This window comes from Somniosus microcephalus, chromosome 13, assembly GCF_052327205.1.
Source record: "Somniosus microcephalus isolate GS21.2 chromosome 13, FLI_Smic_1.0, whole genome shotgun sequence".
In the NCBI taxonomy this organism is placed as follows: domain Eukaryota; kingdom Metazoa; phylum Chordata; class Chondrichthyes; order Squaliformes; family Somniosidae; genus Somniosus; species Somniosus microcephalus.
Window position 1 is genome coordinate 124012293 of NC_140999.1, and position 20660 is coordinate 124032952.

General features: G+C 46.5%; 1 protein-coding gene across 1 annotated transcript in view; it reads right to left on the reverse strand.

Moving 5' to 3' along the window:
* Window positions 1–20660, reverse strand: part of LOC147108579 (bactericidal permeability-increasing protein-like) — a 69224-nt gene that overhangs the window by 37361 nt on the left and 11203 nt on the right. Inside the window, exons 6-9 of the mRNA XM_086005265.1 lie at window positions 18688–18751; window positions 15280–15340; window positions 15093–15184; window positions 279–455 (exon numbers count right to left, since the gene is read on the reverse strand). Coding sequence (XP_085861391.1) covers window positions 279–455; window positions 15093–15184; window positions 15280–15340; window positions 18688–18751 — 394 coding nt within the window. The remainder of the gene's footprint in view (window positions 1–278; window positions 456–15092; window positions 15185–15279; window positions 15341–18687; window positions 18752–20660) is intronic.

A 20660-nucleotide genomic window follows, 5' to 3' on the forward strand; every position in this document is an offset into this window, starting at 1 on the left:
AAGGATCAGAGTTGTCCACATTATCACTATGCATTCCTCAGTCAAACGTGCAGGGACTTTTGGGCTAGACTATTGTCAGAGCCACTGATAAAGCAGCAGATGGTTCCAACCAATAGCTTAGTCAAGAACTGGCAAAATGCATCTAAAGAGGGTAAACACATTCCAATGAAAAGGCATGGCCTGGGACTTCGACTTGTAATTCCTGGTTGGGAGTGAAGTGGTCAATCACCACAGCTTTTTTTTCCAATCAGTGTACATTAAAAGAGTAATTCACTTACCATATCATCTGTAATGTTGATTTGCAAAGCTCCAGCTGCAAAATATGCAAATCCTCCTGTGTTAACAAAGTACTCTGACAGTCCAAGGATCAACATATGGGCAGTGGTGTCTGGGAGGTTAAATGATGGTGCAGTAAACGGAGACTCCGTATGGTGCTGAACGTCATACAACTCACCCTGAAGGATATACAGAAGATCTCAGTAATTCCAGAACTGATTGACTATAAACTCAATGGTGGAATAAGCAGAAAGAGATGAAACAGTGAGCAGGATAGCATGTACCAAATAACTGAGCCCCCAAGGGCAATGCACAAAGATATTTTACAAGGTAACATGGAATTATTTCATATTATGCAACACAATTTGCAGTATACTTTAAAATCTTCAAGTTTCTCATCACTAAAGATATGGCTGTGTTATGCAATGTATATTCACATTCTGTTGCACTGATCTTGTATATAATGATAAAATACTAGCTGATCTCCCAAGGTGTTGGGGAGTTTGCAAGTGTAGTCTTCAGGTGAAGCTAGATTAGAGGGTAGGTGGGATGACCGGACCATGGCAGGGTGAGCGGGGGGAGTAAAGGGACTGGGACTTAGAGGAGAGGGTGTGAAAGGTGAAGTGGAGAGTAGGGACCAGTGGAGGGCAGGGAGGGGTGGGGGTTGAGAGGGAGGAGGGATGAGATGGGAATGGGGCGAGGACGGGAGGTGAAGAAGTGGGGGAAGGTGATGGAGACGAATGAGAGGAGGAAGGAATGGAAAGAGGGAAGGGATGGAAAGGAGGAATGGGATGGGGGTCAGTAAAGCAACAGATTTATAATAATTTATGGAGGGCAGCCATCTTACTCTATTTAGAACCAGCGGCCACAAGATGGATGGAGGAGAGACTCCGCAGAGCCGAGATTTTCCCATTTTAGGAACAATAAGGCTTTTTTTCTAAATGGTTTATGTGCTAGAAGATTTAAACTTTAAGTAGGATTGCCTGCTCCCAATTTTTTGGCGTACTTACTACAACTCAAAGAAGCTCAAGCTAGAATGTAAATGAAGGCACTGAGTCATGTAACAGTAACAAATTACACTACAAATACCGATTACAGTGCAAGCTTGATCTTCTTTGAGTTGTAGTAAGTACCCAAAAAATTGGGAGCAGGCAATCCTACTTTAAATCTTCTAGCCCATAAACCATTTAGAAGAAAAGACGTAATTGATACTGCACACTCACGATTCTAAGCTGGATTTTGCCATAGACGGAGCCTGGAATAAGAGTTTTCAATGTATTTTGAAATGAAATATTGCAACCTACTTAGCATTTTTAATATATAATACATATTCAATATAAGTGTAAAAGATGTTTCATTAAGAATTTTGGAAGAACGCCAACAGAGCCTATCGGGAGACCCAGAGTAGCAGATACCAGACAAACAGGGAAAAACTCTATGGGCCTGAATTTGCGGTCGGACGCTTCCTGCGGGCGAATGCCTCTGAATCTCAAGAAAAGTCCGAACCTACCCGATGGTCCCGGAGGTTTGTGGACTTGTGCTCCTGGGCCTTCCGGCGTAAAGGCCCACGGATCCCAGGGGCGCATGCAGTTCGCGAGCGCCCCTGGGATCACATGGGCCAGGCCAACCAATGAAAAAAAGGGGATCTCCATTATGCTTATGGGGATTCCATTTACGTACAAAATCCCCATAAGCATGAATAGGAATCCACTAAAAAACACAATTACACACCAGTTAAATAAAAACAAATCATTACATGTTCAAAATTAATTAAAATACAATTAAATTAAACATTTAAAACAAAAATTAAATTTTTTGAAAAATAAATTCAAACATTTTAAAGTGGCTAAAAATAACTGAAACTAATTTTAAAGTTTTTTTATGTTTATTTAAATAATTAATTTTACAAAATGTTTTATTAAAACTCTTATGCTGCTAAAAGAAGGCCCTACTCCTGCTTTTACCAGGCATAAGAGTTTCACAGGCATTCGCTGGGCAGTCGTTGGGCAAATAGCCCAACTCTCCGCCTGCAGATGTCTATTTCCCAGGGATGTGGAGGATCTGCCAAGCTGAAACTTGACAGATCGCAAGTTCCGGGTTTTCGCGCAAGTGCAGCACATGCAGAAACCTGGAACTTGCGGGGCACTTACGGCCAATGTGTCATGATAGTCAGCACACAGTGTGGAGCAGAGCGGGTAAGTTACAGATAAGTATTTAGTTTATTGGTTCGTGGTTGATGTTTTTCTTTAGTTTTAGAGTTTAGTGTTTTAGCGTTAGTTAAACAGTTAAATAGCCTTAAAGCTAAAAATAAGCAGTTTGAAATAACTGTTGACTAACATGGCAGGACAGCTGGGGCCCGTCGCATGCACATCCTGTGCCAGGTGGGAATGCCAGAACACTTTGCGTGGCGTGGAAAGTGCAGCCAACCGCTCGCGCTCAGAGTTTCTGAGCTTGAGGGGCGGTTGGCGTTGTTAGATCCGTGGTTCAGTGGATAAATAATTACACGGATGCTGTACATAAACAAATAACAGGTCTTTACTGGAGGAGGGTAATCTCTAGACTGGGGTACAGAGGCATGCGCACAGCTTATATACCGGTGTGGTTACTGCCGGTACTACAGTATACAGGAGCTGTAAAAAGTAGTTCTGACTTAAAGCACATACACTACAATTCCTCCCTTTTTAGATTAATAATACCCCCTTAATATTCAAATAACAATTACATTTTTACATGTACATTCAATAACAAAAGTCCATTTATAGATTCAGTCTTTGGGGCGGCTTCCTGACCCTTTCGGGATAGCGCCTTTCCGGAGGTTCTTGTTCTTGGTGCAGAGGCGATTCTGACCCCCTTTCATCGGGTAGTTCATCGGGTTCCACTGCTACTGGGTCTGAAGTAGATACTACCAGTATGTCGGGTTCATCCCCAGGTACTCGAGACATGGGGTTGACGCATTCCTGTGATGCTAAGATCTGATCGACGTGGCGTCTCACAATGTTCTCCCCGACATCCACTGTGTACATTAATGGCCCCTGCCTTGTACATATCGTTCCGGGTTGCCACTTCTCTGTTCGATAGTCCCGGGCCAAGACTGGTTGCCCTACATTGAAGCTCCTTGTCGGCTTCTCGTTGATGTGCTGGAATTGTTTGTCCTCAACATTTCTTCGCACATTTGGTCTGAGCAAGTCCAGATGAGATCTCAACCTTCGGTTAAAGAACATCATGGCCGGGGTCTGTTTGGTAACTGCATGTGTCGCGTTTCGGTAGGCTAATAAGAAATTGTCCATCTTATGCTGTAGTGGAATTTCCTCGTCGCACATGGCCTTTATCGCCTTCTTAAAGGTTTGTACGAACCTCTCAGCCAATCCATTGGTGGCTGGATGATACGGGGCGGATGTGTAATGCCTTACCCCATTCCTTTTCATGAATTTTTGGAACTTGTCGGACACAAACTGTGGTCCATTATCAGGGCAGATCTGCTCTGGCAACCCGTTTCTGGCAAATATGGTCCGTAGGACTGCAATCGTTTTCTCTGTAGTGGTTGAAGACATCTTTATCACCTCAGGCCACTTTGAATGAGCATCCACTGCTATTAAGAACATTGAGTCCATGAATGGACCAGCGAAATCAATGTGCACCCGTTGCCATGGAGAGGAGGGCCACTCCCATGGGTGTAGAGGGGCATGTGCTGGTGCATTTTGGACCTTCTGGCATCCTAAGCAGCTCTTAGTTAGGTCTTCGATTTGTTGATCGATTCCCGGCCACCACACATAAGCCCTAGCTAGGCTTTTCATTTTCACTCCCCCCAGATGACCTTCATGTAGCTCATTTAGCACTCTCTCCCTTAACTTGGGTGGAATCACCGCTCTGGATCCACACATCACTGTCCCCTGGCATACTGACAGCTGTTCTCTTCTGGATGAGAATGCTGGCAACAGTGAGTCGCCATGTGTTGGCCATCCCCTCACCGTCAATTCATATACCCGTGACAGCGTCGGATCATTGCGGGTCTCCTTCTCTATATCCGCGTTTGTTACTGGCAATCGTTCAATTATCGACGAATAAAATATCTCGATAGGGTCCACTGCTGGTGCTTCCTCCACAGCAGGCAGTGGCAGGCGCGATAGCCCATCAGCGTTCCCATGCTGTCTCGTGCCTTTATATTCTATTTCATATTGATTCGCCCCTAGAAACAGGGACCATCTTTGTAACCGCTGTGCAGTCATTACTGGCACACCCTTCTTAGGATTAAAGATGGAGACAAGTAGTTGGTGGTCAGTCAGCAAGGTGAACTTCTGTCCATGCAGATAGTGGTTGAATTTTTTTACTCCCCATACTAGGCTGAGGGCCTCCCTGTCAATCTGGGCGTAGTTGCGCTCAGCTGAGGTTAGTGACCGAGACACAAAGGCTACTGGCCTCTCCAACCCATCTGGGAATTTGTGCGACAGCACCGCTCCAATGCCGTAGGGTGATGCATCACATGCCAAACGAATTGGTAGTGCTGGGTTGAAATGGGCCCACACCTCTTTTGATGTGATCAACTCTTTACACTTCTGGAAAGCTCGTCTACGTTCGTCATCCCACTTCCATGGTACCCCTGTTTGCAGTAGGGTGTTCAGCGAGTTTAATACCGTAGACAAATTTGGTAAGAACTTGTGGTAATAGTTTACCAGCCCGAGGAACGACCTCAGTTGTGACACATTTCCCGGTGCTGGAGCCTTGACTACTGCCTTTATCTTGTCAGGGGACTTATGTAACCCCTCTTCATCGATGACGTGGCCACAATACGAGATCTGTTTCTGGAAAAACTCGCACTTGTGGTGATTAGCTCGTAGCCCATATTCCTTTAATCTGGCGAGCACCTTCTCCAAGTTAGCGAGGTGATCACTGTCATTTTCGCCCGTGACCAAGATGTCGTCCAAATAACACTGGGTCCCTGGAATCCCTTGCAGGACCTGATCCATCGCCCTTTGCCAGATAGCCGGAGCCGAGGCTACTCCAAACACCAGCCGGTTGTATTGATAGAGACCTTTATGGGTGTTGATCGTAAGGTAATGTTTCGAAGCTTCTTCTACCTCCATTTGCAAGTACGCCTGGGCTAGATCAATTTTGGTGAAGCATTTACCGCCAGGTAGCGAGGCGAAAATATCCTCAATTCGTGGAAGTGGATATTGCACCGTGTGAAGGACTGGGTTCACTGTCACCTTAAAATCCCCACAGATGCGGACCTTCTTTGGTTCCCCAGGTGTATTACTCAACGACCTCTTCATTACAGGAACGATGGGTGTAGCCCACTCGCTCCAGTCCACTTTGGACAGTACTCCTGAACGTTCCAACCCTTCCAGCTCTGCTTCAACCGCTGGTCTGATCGCATAAGGCACTGGTCTGGCCTTCAGAAACTTTGGGCTTGCATTATCCTCTATTTTAATTGTTGCTGTTATTCCTTTTAGTGTTCCTAGTCCCTCCTGGAACACTGCTTTTGCGTCAGTTAGCATTTTTGACAGTCATCCAGGTGTGACGTCGTCATCCTTTTTGGCCTCCACCTTCAGTGCCTGTATGGAATGCCAATCTAAATGTATCTTCCGGATCCATTCACGTCCTAGCAGTGGTGGTCCTCCATTTGGCAATACATATATATCCATTTTAGGTATTTCCTGACCTTTATATGTCACTTTCACCCTTATTTTTCCTTTGGGGTAGACTTTTTGCCCCGTATACATCTTCAAGACAATCTCTGTAGCTTTCAAGGGTATGTGTGAAAATAGCCGCTTGTAGTCTCTTTGATTTATGACTGTTAGAGCTGACCCTGTGTCCAATTCCATTTCCACTTGGACTCCGTCTATCTTGAGTGTAACCCAGATAGTCTGGTGATCCTCCATTTCGGTTACATTATGTAGTTTCAGACAACCCAGCTCCTTGCTTCCGGAGTCTGTGTCACTTTTCTGTTCGTCTGAACCACTGTCCATCACCTGGTGTACCTTTTTGTACTTCTCCTGTGGAGATTTCTTACTGTTGGTTTTCTTCCCAGACCTGCAGACTCTTATGTGTCCTGCTTTCCCACACTGTCTGCACACTTGGTCCTTGAACCAACAATCTTTCTGGTCATGTGTTGTTCTGCCGCAGCGATAGCACTTCCCTGTTCCATAGGTCATTTCGTTGGTGCCATATTCTTGCGGTCTCCGTTGTATCTCTGCAGCGCCCCTTGTGGCTGCTTCGTGTGATACTGCCATACTGAAAGCTTTGTCCAGCGTAAGGTCCTTTTCTGATAGAAGCCGTTTCTGGGTTCCTTCACTTTGTAGCCCACACACAAACTTGTCCCTTAACGTGTCTGCTAGTCCCGCTCCAAACTGGCAGTATTTCGATAGCTTGCGCAGTTCCGTTAGGTACTCAGCATTGCTTTCGTCTTTGTGTTGGTTCCTTTTATGGAACTTAAATCGTTCTGCTATCAGCAGCGGTGTGGGGTTTAAGTGGTCCTGTAGGATTTCTACTATGCTTTCAAAATTCTTGTTTACCGGCTTCTCTGGGGTTATTAGATTTCGCAGTAACCCATAAGTTTTTGCACCCATGGAATTTAACAGCACCAGTGCTTTATTAGCATCTGGCACTTCATTCGCCCTGCAGTACACCTCAATATGTTCCACATATGTCGCCCAATCTTCGACTTCATTGTCGAACGTAGAGATACTGCCACTCTTCGGCATCCTTGGTTGTGCGTTAACTATCACCATTGGCGCCTCCCGCGCTTCCCCTTCTTCTCCGCTGGCACAAAATGGCATCTCCCGTGCTTTCCTTCCTTCCCGTGCTCGCCCGTCTCTTCCTTCTTCTCCGTGGCTCAATGGCGCCTCCCGCGCTCTCCCTGCTTCTCCGCAGCTCAATGGCATCTCCCGCGCTCTCCCTGCTTCTCCGCGGCTCAATGGCGTCTCCCCTTGCTTCACCCCGCGGACCCTGATCAGCCCGTGATCCCTGGCTGTGCTCTGCGCGTTCTTCTCTTGATATTTGTTGACACCACTCAGTCTAGAACCCGGCTGTTTCTTACCCTCTCTCTCTCCGGTTTGCAGTATTTTTCCTCGACGCCGCTCAGTGATCAACCCCCGGCTGCGCCCTGCTCTCTTCACCCTCTTTCTTACCCCGTCGACGCTGCCCGGCTCTCTCTCTCTGCCGTCGGTCGGCTCCAGCCACCGCTGCTCGGGAAGGGCCTGCTCTGGACCTGTCGTCGGTCTCTTACTGCTCGTTGTGGCTGGGGAACCAAACCCGACCCCCCACAGCCTCCCCAGCGAAGTTGGATCTCTGCCTGACTGCTGGGCGGTTGCTCGCGGTCGACGCCCGTGTTCCTGGACTCGACTATTTTTTTTATTTTTTATGTTGCAGGTAGATTCGCATCAATACTTGTCACCACTGTTAAATCCGTGGTTCAGTGGATAAATAATTACATGGATGCTGTACATAAACAAATAACAGGTCTTTACTGGAGGAGGGTAATCTCTAGACTGGGGTACAGAGGCATGCACACAGCTTATATACCGGTGTGGTTACTGCCAGTACTACAGTATACAGGAGCTGTAAAAAGTAGTTCTGACTTAAAGCACATACATTACAGGCGTCACTACGGTGCATACGGGAAGCTGAGAGTTTTGTGGATAGCAGGTTTCAGGAGGTACTTATTATGTCCGTGTATAATTGAGACACGGACTGCAGGAGTTGATTATAACAAGTCTTTACTGAATGGAGACAACCTGGAAACTGAAACTGCAGAAGCCTGCTAGGGCCTTTTATACAGGGGTGGTCACTGCCGGTACTGCAGTCTGAGACCAGTTATTCCCTTAAAGGTACATACACAACAATATTCCCCTTTTAGATAAACAGTACATAACATTCATTTAACAACTAAATAATAACGAATTACAATTACAATTACGGTTGCTAGATACATGGTTGAAGTTAAGCAATTATAAGTTCAGTCTTTGAGGAGGCTTCCTGATTCTGTCTGGATAACGCCTCTTTGGGATATCAGGTTCTTCTGGCAAGGTTGAGTCGGGATCAATGTCGTTGTTTGGTTCATCTGCTTCCAATATCACCGATTCTGCGGTAGATGCAATTGGTACTTCGGTTTCATCGCCAGGTGTATCAGATCGTGGTGTGGAGTTGACGTTTTCCAGTGACTCTAGAATCTGGTCAGCATGGCGTCTTACAATGCTCTCTCCAACATCCACGGTATACATTAGAGGTCCTTGCCGTGTACAGATCGTTCCTGGCTGCCATTTCTCTGTGCGGTAGTCCCGGGCCAAAACTGGTTGACCTATCTTAAAACTCCTGGTCGGTCTTTCATTCATATTCTGAAACTGCCTGTTCTCCACATCTCTTCTGACGTTTGGCTTAACCAAATCCAAGCGGCATCGTAGGCTTCGATTGAAGAGCATCATGGCTGGAGTTTGGTTGGTAACCGCATGTGTCGCATTCCGGTAGGCAAACAAGAAGTTATCCACCTTGTGTTGTAGGGGTATATCTTCATTACACATTGCCTTGATAGCCTTCTTGAATGTTTGAACAAACCTCTCGGCCAATCCATTAGTGGCTGGATGATATGGGGCGGATGTGTAATGCTTAACACCATTGTTCTTTAAGAACCTCCGGAACTCTTCAGACACAAACTGTGGTCCATTGTCAGAGCAAATTTGTTCAGGTAGCCCATTCCTGGCGAATATGGTTCGTAAGACTGTGATAGTTTTTTCTGTGGTGGTTGAGGACATTTTTATTACCTCTGGCCACTTTGAATGTGCATCCACCGCAATTAAAAACATCGAGTCCATAAAGGGACCAGCAAAATCAATGTGCACCCTTTGCCATGGAGATGAGGGCCACTCCCATGGATGTAGAGGGGCTTGTGGTGGGGCGTTTTGGACCTTCTGGCATCCTGTACAGCTCTTGGTCATCTCTTCGATTTCTCTATCGATTCCCGGCCACCACACAAACGCTCTGGCTAAGTTCTTCATTTTCACCCCTCCCAGATGACCCTCATGAAGCTCATTGAGCACTCTATCCTTCAATTTGGGTGGAATTACTACTCTGGATCCACACATCAAGGTTCCTCTGCACACTGACAGCTGTTCTCTTCTCGGCGAGAATGCTGGCAGCAGTGGTTCGCCATGTGCTGGCCATCCCTTCACCGTTAAATCATAGACCCAGGAGAGTGTCGGGTCATTTCGTGTTTCCTTTTCTATGTTTGCATTCGTCACAGGTAGACATTCGACTATAGTCGAGTGGAATAACTCCACTGGATCCACTGCCAGTTCTTTTTCCACCGTCGGCAACGGTAGGCGCGACAATCCATCAGCATTCCCATGCTGTTTAGTTCCTTTGTACTCGATGTCATATTGGTGTGCCCCTAGGAAAAGGGACCACCTCTGTAGCCGTTGTGCCATCATTATCGGTACGCCCTTCTGAGGGTTGAAAATGGAGACGAGAGGTTGATGATCAGTTAGTTGAGTAAATTTCTGACCGTGCAGGTAGTGATTGAACTTCTTCACCCCCCACACCAGGCTGAGGGCCTCTCTGTCAATCTGGGCGTAGTTACGCTCGGCTGAAGTTAACGAGCGTGACGCAAAAGCTATCGGCCTCTCTGAACCATCAAGGAATTTATGTGACAGTACCGCCACAATGCCGTAGGGAGACGCATCACACGCCAGTCTTATCGGTAGTGATGGGTTGTAGTGAGCCAATACTTCTCTTGAAGTGATTAGGTCCTTACTCTTCTGAAAGGCCCGCTTACATTCATCGCTCCATTTCCATTCTACTCCCGTTCGTAGTAGGGCGTTCAGTGGATGCAGAATTGTGGACAAATTCGGCAAAAACCTATGGTAGTAATTCACCAATCCGAGGAATGACCTCAGTTGTGACACATTTTCAGGCGTTGGAGCCTTAACTACCGCTTCAATTTTGTCAGGGGACTTATGCAACCCCTCTTCATCAATCACGTGGCCACAATACGATCTCTGTTTCTTAAAAAACTCGCACTTGGGGCGATTGGCTCGTAGCCCATGTTCACGTAGTCTAGTGAGCACCTGCTCTAGGTTGGCAAGGTGTTCACTGTCATCTTCACCTGTCACTAGGATGTCGTCCAAGTAACACTGAGTCCCCGGAATCCCTTGCAGGACTTGTTCCATCGCTCTTTGCCATATCGCCGGAGCTGACGCTACTCCGAATACCAGTCGATTATACTGGTAAAGACCTTTGTGAGTGTTTATCGTGCGATACTTCCTGGAGGATTCTTCAACCTCCATCTGCAAATATGCTTGTGCTAGGTCAATTTTTGTAAAACGCTTCCCTCCAGGTAGTGAGGCGAAGATATCTTCTATCCTTGGAAGAGGATATTGTACTGTGTGAAGGACTGGGTTCACCGTCACCTTGAAGTCCCCACAGATGCGAACCTTCCTTGGCTCCTCAGACTTATTGTTTAACGTTTTCTTCATGACAGGAATGGTGGGTGTCGCCCACTCGCTCCAGTCTACCTTGGATAACACGCTTGCATTCTCCAGATTCTCCAGCTCTGCCTCGACGGCTGGGCGAATTGCATATGGTACCGGTCTTGCTTTGAAAAACTTGGGAATTGCTTTCTCCTCTATTTTTATTGAGGCGGTTATGCCTTTAAGAGTGCCCAGTTCTTGTTGAAATACCTCTTTGGCGTCAGCTAAGATTGTTGACAATCGTCCAGGAGTGACGTCGTCATCCTTTTTACCAGCCACCATCAGTGCCTGAATGGAGTGCCAGTCTAAACTTATCTTTCTGATCCATTCACATCCCAATAACGGTGGTTCACCATCTTGCAGAATGTAGAGATACAATTCCCGTATTTTCTTGCCATTGTATTCGACAGGCACCCTTATTTTTCCTCTGGGGTATACTTTTTGCCCCGTATACGTCCTCAAGACAATGGATGTCTCTCTCAAGGGTATGTGTGAGAATAGCCGCTTGTAGTCTCGTCGATTCATGACGGTTAGAGCTGATCCTGTATCCAATTCCATTTTGACTTGGGACCCTGCTATCGTGAGGGTGACCCAAATGGTTCAGTGATCCTCTTTTGCGATTATGTTGTGAAGTTTGAGACAGCTTAGTCTCTTGTTCCCGGATTCAGTATCGCTCATCTGGTCTTCGGAACTACTGTCCATCATCTTTTGTACTTTCCTGTATGGTTCCTTAGTAGCCTTTTTGTTGTCGTTGGTCTTCTTCCCAGACCTGCAAACTCGTGCAATGTGTCCCATCTTTCCGCATTGCCTGCATATTTTGTCCTTGGACCAGCAGTCCTTCTGGTCATGGTTTGTTCTGCCGCAGCGATAACATTTTGCAAATCCCCGTGTCATTTCGTGGGTGCCGTATTCCTGTGGCTTTTGTTGTATTTCCGCAGCTCCCCTTGCTGCTGCTTCGTACGATACTGCCACGCTGAAAGCCTTATCTAGCGTCAGCTCTTTCTCTGAGAGTAACCTCTTCTGGGTTCCTTCACTCAGGAGTCCACAGACAAATTTGTCCCGTAAGGTATCTGCCAGTCCTGCTCCGAACTGGCAGTGCTTTGATAGCTTGCGTAGTTCTGTAAGGTAATCAGCATTGCTCTCATTTTTATGCTGATTTCTCCTGTGGAATTTAAATCTTTCTGCTATCAGCAGCGGTGTAGGATTTAGGTGTTCCTGTAGGATAGCAACAATTTCGTTAAAACTCTTCGCCTTCGGTTTGGCTGGAGTAATCAGGTCCCGCAATAGGCCGTACGTTCTTGCGCCCATTAAATTTAGCAATACCGGTGCCTTTTTCTCATTGGCTATTTCGTTTGCCTCGCAATATACCTCGACTCTTTCCACATACGTGGTCCAGTCTTCTATTGCATTATCAAAGGCAGTGATATCGCCAGTCTTTAGCATCTTGAAAATCTAAGATGGCGCCTCCCGCACTTTGCCTTCGTCCCCAATGGATCAAAATGGCGCCTCCCGTGCTTTTCCTTCTTCCCCGCCGAGTTAAGATGGCGCCTCCCACGCTTTCCCGCCGCTGCCGCTGCTGTTGCTGGCGATTATATTTATTTTACTATCCTGTAATGGCGACGCCCTATGGTCTTCGCGCCTCCCCGATCGCTGCTGCCAACGCCGCTCTCCGCGGTATTTTTATTTTTCTATCGTGCTTCAACATTTGCTCCGTTAATTGAAGAACCGTTCCCGTCGTGGAGCGGACCCTCTGGGACACTTCCCTCCCTCTTCTTAGGTCCGAACGCTGCCCGGCTTCGAAGCACCGGCCGCGCCCTGTGTGCTCCACCCTCTCTCTCTCTCTTTGCTTCCCGACTCGCTGCCCGGCCCCGTTGCAGAGCCACCCGACCGAGCTCTAGCCCGCCACAGCCCAGGAAGGATCAGTGCACTACCTGCCACCAGCCCGATTAGCTGGGAAACCACAGACTGGAGAACCAAGCCTGGCTCTCGACAGTCTCTCCTGCACTTTTCAATTCGATGATTTGGAGGGCGGTTGCCCACGGTCGACGCCCGTTTCTCGAGTTTCTTTGGATTATTTTTTTTCTTTCTTCTGGCTTCGACCTTCAATAACATCGTCTGAGGTGCTGCCGAGTTGCAGGTAAGTTCGTTTCTTACTCGTCGCCAGTGTTATGTCCGTGTATAATTGAGACACGGACTGCAGGAGTTGATTATAACAAGTCTTTACTGAATGGAGACAACCTGGAAACTGAAACTACAGAAGCCTGCTAGGGCCTTTTATACAGGGGTGGTCACTGCCGGTACTGCAGTCTGAGACCAGTTATTCCCTTAAAGGTACATACACAACAGTGCTCACCCCGCAGCTACAGAGAGTTCAGGAGGAGAGGAGGGTTAGGTGACCACCAGGAGGAACAGGCAGGCAATGCAGGGATCCCCTGGGAGTGTGGCACTCACAAACCGGTATTCAGTGTTGAAGACCAGTGGCACCTTGGGAGAGTGCAGTCAGAAGCAAATCCATGGCACTATGAGAGATTCAGCTGAACAGGGGGGCACAAGAAAGTGGAGAAATACAGTTGCTATAGGGGATTCAATAGTCAGGGGAATAGACAGGCATTTCTGCAATTGCAGACATGAGTCCCGATTGGTGTGCCGCCTCCCTGGTGCCAGGGTAATGGATATCACTGAATGGGTGCAGGACCTTCTGCGAAGGGAAGGAAAGAGCCAGAAGTTGTGGTCCATGTTAGAACCAATAACATAGGTAGGAAAAGGGTTGAGGTCCAACAAGCAGACTTTCATGAGTTAGGAAAGAGATTAAAGAACAGGACCACAAAGGTGATAATCTTTGGCTTACTCCCAGTGGCATGTGCTAGTGAGTACAGAAACAGGAAGATAGTGCAGGGGAATGCGTGACTGGAGAAGTGGTGCAGGAGGGGGGGCTTCAGATTTCTGGGGCATTAGGGCAGAAGGGACCTGTACTAGCTGGATGGGTTGCACCTGAACAGGGCTGGGACCAATGACTTCACAGGAAGGTTAACTAGTGCTGTGGGGGAGGGTTTAAAATAATTTGGCAGGGGGTTGGGCACCAGGACATAGCAGCAGAGAGGAGAGACAAGGTGCATAGAAAACTAGGAGGGACCAACAGCATCGGAACAAAGAATAGTGTAGAAAGAGCAGGAAATAGATGGAAGCAAAAAGCAAAGCCAACTAGTGTGGTGTTGGAATGCGTGTGTGTTAATGTGAGGAGTGTTACAAATAAGGTTGACGAGTTACAGGTGCAAGTTGCCACATAGGGTTATGATATATATATATGTTCACTACATATACCCTCGTAGGCAAAGCCTTTCCAAAGAGCCCCAAAAGCAGTTGTTGGTCATAAAGAGGTACTGTACTGTCTCTTCATATTATTTATTTTAATAAAAAAGCTCCTATAAATGCAGCCTTTAACACTTCTAGTCAATTCATAAAAGCACAAAACATTGCTTCTTGCCTTGGTAATGTTTCAGTTAGTGAAAGTGTTCTGGGCATCATGGCCCCAAAATTGCATGGGCTCCATTCCAGCATTTATGCTGAGATGATGCCTGCTGGTGCCCTCCAACACTAACCCTGTCGGAGTGTGTGGGATCAGTGGGAGGGCACCTGATTGGATTGGGGTCGGCAGGTGCTCATGTCACTATGGGCACATCTTGAGTGCCCACCAACCCCACCAAACTGTCTGAAGCTCCAGCATCTTTTACCATCTGGAGGCAGTTGCACAGTTCCTCACCCAGCCCAGGACATATTATTTCTGTGCTCTCTTTGGCCCCCCCATCATAATGCAAAATAATAAACAAGTGAGCCTGATCTTCGGGGTTGAGGCTCCACCCCCTGGGCTAGATTCCCTCAGTGAGCACCACTTGCACCATCTCCTTGGGGATCGGTATGCCACATCACACTGGGCGTACTGGCTCTCAGGAGTCTCCATCCCCGGCTCAACGCCCTTTGCGTCACCGGCCTTGTGGCTGGAGGCTGCACTACTTACAAGACCCTGTGGGAACTTCTGGTGTAGGCCAGGACCCGACATTTCCTGACCTATTTTTGGGCCCTTTCATTGCAGTCTCACAGCAGAAGGGTCTAAATGTCGTGGTTCTATCATGGGATTTTTAAGAATTTAGATTTGTCCAGATTGTGCCTGTGGAGTTAACTCATTGATGGCTATTTCAGGTGACCTAGAGCTCTACAGAAAAATACATTTTAAGATAAACGCCACTGTGTTTGGAAGTGTAAGTTTGGGGAAACTGCACCAGACTCAAGAAAATAACTTCCTATTGAATGATTGATATTTTTACAGTTAGGGACTTTTATCAGGAGTGGCAACTCTACCTTAATGGGAAGACCAATGGAATCAGTTGTGATCTCCGGCTCTCCAATCAAAGAATAATCAAGTTCTACGTACTGGTCCAGTTGACGTGAAACTGTGAAACAAAACAGTACAAACCTGTAAAACCCGCAGAAGACACTAGCACAAAAAGTGAACGTTTCCTGCTGATTATCTTATGGATGTACTTACTGCTCAGTGTCTGGATGTAGGCTTCAAGCTTTTCCATCACATTTCTAAACTCAGTACACAGCTGTACAATAAATACAATGAATAATTAAAACAATAAGGAGCAAGCTGTATGGAGAAATTCATCAACATTTCTTAAAATCATAGAATCATAGAAGTTTACGGCACATAAGGAAGCCATTTGGCCCATTCTGTCCATGCCGGCTGAAAAAGGGCTATCCAGCCTAACATATTCCTTCTAGCACTGTTTTTCAAAATAACTTTAGGTTAGAACGATCAGCTTTAAAATTTTATGTAACATTATTCAGCAAGGGGTTGTTGTTTATAAGAAATGGTGGAACAAGAAAAATGCCAATTTCCCTTTGCTTGAAAATAAATTTGAATTCCTTAGCTTCTCTTCACAACTCAATAAATCTGAGGGCTGATTTGTGAATGGATGCGCCCAGCGTGGGAAATCACACGTGTGCTGTCTGTATCCGAACTCGCACCAAGTCCCATTCACCCATCACCTCTGTGCTCACTCCCGGTCCACCAATATCTCAAATTTAAAATTCTCATTCTCGTGTTCAAATCCCCCCATGGCCTCACCCCATCCTATCTCTGTAACCTCCTCCAGCCCTACGACTCCGCAAGAGCTCCGCATTCTTCCAACTCTGGCCTCTTCTGCATTCGTCACTTCCTTCACCCCACCATTGGTGGCCGTGCCTTCAGTCACCTAGGCCCTAAGCTCTGGAATTCCCTTTCCAAACTTCTTTGCCTCTCTACCGCTCTTTCTTCTTTTAAAGCGCTGCTTAAAACCTACCTATTTGACCAAGTGTTTGGTCACCTGTCCTAATGTCTCCTTCTTTGGCTTGGTGTCAATTTATGTCCGATTACGCTCCTTGGGTTAAAGGCGCTATATAAATGCAAGTTCTTGTTGTTGTTGTTGCTCTCCATGATTTTCTATTAAGGGACAGAAAATTGTCGGGAGCAATCCGATAATTTCCTGATATGCACGCCTGGTGGGTGAGGCTCCACACCAGGAGAATGCATTGGGAAAATTAGCCTTCTGGAGTCATTTGTGACTCAGTCCATCCCACTGCCTTTGCATCTTTTCTTAAATATAATGACTAGAGTTGGACATCACATGGTTATACAACAACAACAACAACTTGTATTTATATAGTGCCTTTAATTTAGTAAACTGTCCCAAGGCGCTTCACAGGAGTATTATAAGACAAAAAACATTTTTGACACCAAGCCACATAAGGAGAAATTAGGGCAGATGACCAAAAGCTTGGTCAAAGAGGTAGGTTTTAAGGGGCGTCTTAAAGGAGGAAAGAGAGGTAGAGAGGTTTAGGGAGGGAATTCCACATGGCCACCAATGGTTGCACGATTATAATCAGGGGTGCTCAAGAGGGCAGAATTAGAGGAACGCAGATAGCTCGTGGGGTTGTGGGGTGAAGGAGATTACAGAGATAGGGAGAGGCGAGGCCATGGAGGGATTTGAAAACAAGAATGAGAATTTTGAAATTGATGCGTTGCTTAACCAGGAGCCAATGTAGGTCAGCGAGCACAGGGGTAATGGGTGAAAGGGACTTGTTGTGAGTTAGGATATGGGCAGCCGAGTTAATACTTTATAGACTGCTCATATTACTTGCTTGTACTTATAGTCTATGGCCTAATAACAAGCCACAACATTTATTGGGCTTTGCAATTGCTGTTATAAACTGTGCTAAGGTTTTCAATTTTTGGCCAACTATTACACCTTTATTGACTCAAATTATTTAGTGCCATAACCTTTAATGTTATCTTTAACTTTTTAAGAATTTATTCTCAGGACTGGCAAGGCCGTCATTTATTGACCGTCCCTAGTTGCCCTGAGAAGGTGGTCATGGGCCTTCTTCTTGAACCGCTGCAGTCCATGTTTGTGGTGATTTGATATGACTGAGTGGCTTGCTAGGCCACTTCAGAGGGCAGTTAAGAGTCAACCATGTTGGTGTGGGACTGGAGTTGCGTATAGGCCAGACCGGGTAAGGACGGCAGGTTTCTTTCCCTAAAGAACAGGAAAGAACCAGTTGGGTTTTTACGACAATCTGACAGCTTCATGGTCACTTTTACTGATTTCCAGACTTTTAAAACTGAATTCAACTTCTCAATCTGCCATGATGGCATTTGTACTCATCTTCTCTGGACTACTAGTCCAGTAACATTAAGCAACCTTACCAGTATCAGTATATATAATCTTGCAGTTTTCATAATAAGTGTCATTTCCAATTTGTCTGCACAATTGTTAAATCTCAGAACCACAGAATCACAGAAACCTCACAGTGCAGATAGAGGCCATTTCAGCCCATCGAGCCTGCACCGACACATATCCCACCCGATCCCCGTAACCCCTACACCAACACATATCCCACCCTATCCCCGTAACCCCACGTATTTAATCCCCCTAACATTAAGGGTCAATTTTATCATAGCCAATCAACCTAACCCGCACATCTTTCTGAATTTTAATCTTCTGCACACTCAATATCCTTCCATCTGATTATCTATTAATATTTTCATGGGAACTGAGCTGAATCAGGTTGAAGTGACCAGTAATTCCCGTGAGGACAGAACTGGGGGTGAAATTGCTCTTCACCAGTAGAGTGAAAGGGACTCCTAGCGAATCGGCAGCCCATTTTACACGGCGCCTGATTTCCTTTTCTGTTGATGTCAGTCGAGCGTGGTGTAAAGCGGGCTGCCGATTCGCTGTGGCTGTGTTCTGTGCTGCTGGTGAAGACCAATTTCACCCCAACCTCTGTTTCTGATAGGCATTCACTTGAACGAGTGAAAAGTGTATCAATCTCCTTCTTGTAGGCGGTCTGTAGGAGTTGCCAGTAGTTAGCTTTCAACCTGTGCTGCCATAGGTTTTCATTCAGACTGGTTTGGCTCTCACTTTATCCAGAGTTAAATCTAGTAATATGTGGGCCAGCACTAGAAAATGACCATTAGAAAGCTGCTGGATTATTGTAAAAACTCCTACTGGTTCACTAATGTCTTATGTGGTCTGGCCTACATGTGACTCCAGTAGGTGAGTAACTGTTAATGGCCTCAGGGCAACAAATACTGCCTTGCCAGTGCCACTTACATCCCAGGAACAAATAAAAAAAGTCTGTATTATAATTAATTTTTCCCTTACTAACAATGCCCCCCTTTTACCCCTTACCCTCCCCCCACTCCCCACCCCATGCCTGACATCTCTTTAATCCTTTCTAAGCATTTTACACTCAGATAATATGACAACCTCTGGCCTTAACCAACTAGTTCAATTATATCCATCTTCTTATTGCACACAGGCTCCGTTCCATTTCACACACCACGTTCTGCTCTAGAGTTGTTTAGAACTTTGGACCTAAAGGGACAATGAATAAGAGTGCCTTGGCTTACCTGCTGGGGAAAAACTTGGCCAATTTTATTTTTCACTTCAGCAAGGAACATATTGTAAAACCAGCTTTGAAAAGAAAAATAAAGTTATCAGAAGTGCAGTAGCATGGTGCAAGGTGATAACATTCTTTGTTACTAATCCATGCTTTGCTTCTAAGAGTGGTTGTAATTGGAACCACGTGTTTAGATTTTTATTAAGCTGTGGAATGTGTAAAACGACTAGTTAATCCCCTAATGGCTTCGTTCACCACTCAGTATTCCATTGAGCTGTACAGGCAAGGCAGGTCCCCAGATAAGTTATCTGACTTCCGCCAAGTTAAGTAGTGGGGAGATTACAATTGCCAAGTTGTTATTGTTGTTGTTGGGCTAGGAACTGGGGATGGGGGGTGGGGTGAATGGGAAACAGGAATTCTGCTCCCGATTCCAATCCGGTTACTTCTGGTGTACTCTTTTGGTTTTGGTGTTTAAACAAATCAACTGTAACTTAATAAAACTTTAAATAAAACTTAACAAATTAAATTAAAATTTGCTTGTCCGGGTTGATGATGCACTCCAGTCCCCGCGGCGCCCACCGGTCGCGGAAGGCCTCAAGCGTGCCGGCGGACACCGCATGATCCATCCCCAGGGCCACCTGGGCGCGAACATAGCCGCGGAAGAGAGGCAGGCAATCGGGCCGAATGACCCCCTCGACCGCCCGCTGCCTGGACCAATTGATGGATTTTTTGGCCAGGCCCAGGAGCAGTCCTATGAGGAGGTCCTCCGATCTGCCCGCTCCCCTCCGCACTGGGTGACCAAAGATCAGGAACGTGGGACTGAAGTGCAGCCAAAAATCGAGGAGCAGCCCCTTCAAATAGTGAAAGAGGGGCTGCAACCTCTCACACTCTGTGTAAACATGAAACACAGACTCCTCCAGGCTTACTTCTGGTGTAAAGTGCACACTGTCAATGGCGTACAAAAACTGGACTGGGCTTGACTGCAATCCTACTCAAGCATGAAAAAACCTGCCGACATATTAAGAACTGCCACTCGGGTGAGGTGCTGGAGGGCTGCCAGCTACTGTGGAACGAAACAACAACGTGGGCCAACACCTTCAGGCTAGGAAGCAATTCAACGACCTTTCCACATTTAGCTATTTTCTTCCCTTCCAATCCCCGCTGCATTACAATTCTCTGATCAACACAGCATGGAGGCACCCGTTACAGAAACTGTCCAATTTTTCTTCCATTGCCGTCAATGGAAAGCAATTTCAGGAGAGGTTTATAATGGACAGTCGATCCGCAAATGCCAGTTTTCTGCTCGCACCGAAAATGAAAATGATCTCCCATTGTGAAGAAACCCATGGCATCAGGGTTACTGTGGAACTGACATTTTATGGGAACTGTTATCTATATATATAAAAGGATAGTGGTGTCTGTCTGTCTGTCTGTCTGTCTGTCCGGGCATCACTCAAAAGTTATAGAGCATACCTACACATATGTTATATCAAAAGAAAGGTTATGATTAGGAGGGTGTCCTAGGCATATTTACTTTTTGGTCAGACAAAAATTGTTCAGACAGTAGACAAAAAACGTTCAAAATTCCGCTCATTAGAGGTTGGCCAATCATACGGGGGAAATCCGCTCATTAGCATTGAGTGACGTGAAGGTTGACCAATCCTACGGGGGGAGCGCGCTGCATCATGGGGGGCGTTTCATGGCGTGTGTGGGCGGGGCCTAATCCTTCAAACTGCCGTTAGTACCTCACAAAATGGTGACCGCGGGAAAACTATCTCCTTCCCTCACGCTCTCCCCTCTTCCCTCTCTCTCGCTCTCCTTCCCTCTCTCTCTCTCTCTCCTTCCCCCTCTCTCTCTTGCTGTGAGTGCAGCACCGGGAAAACCGGGGCTTTCCAAAGAGCCGTCCCCGACCGAAATCAGACATGGGAGTCCGCAGCGAAAGGCATTCGTCTGCCGCCCGGCCAACCGGGTCCAAAGGCCCGC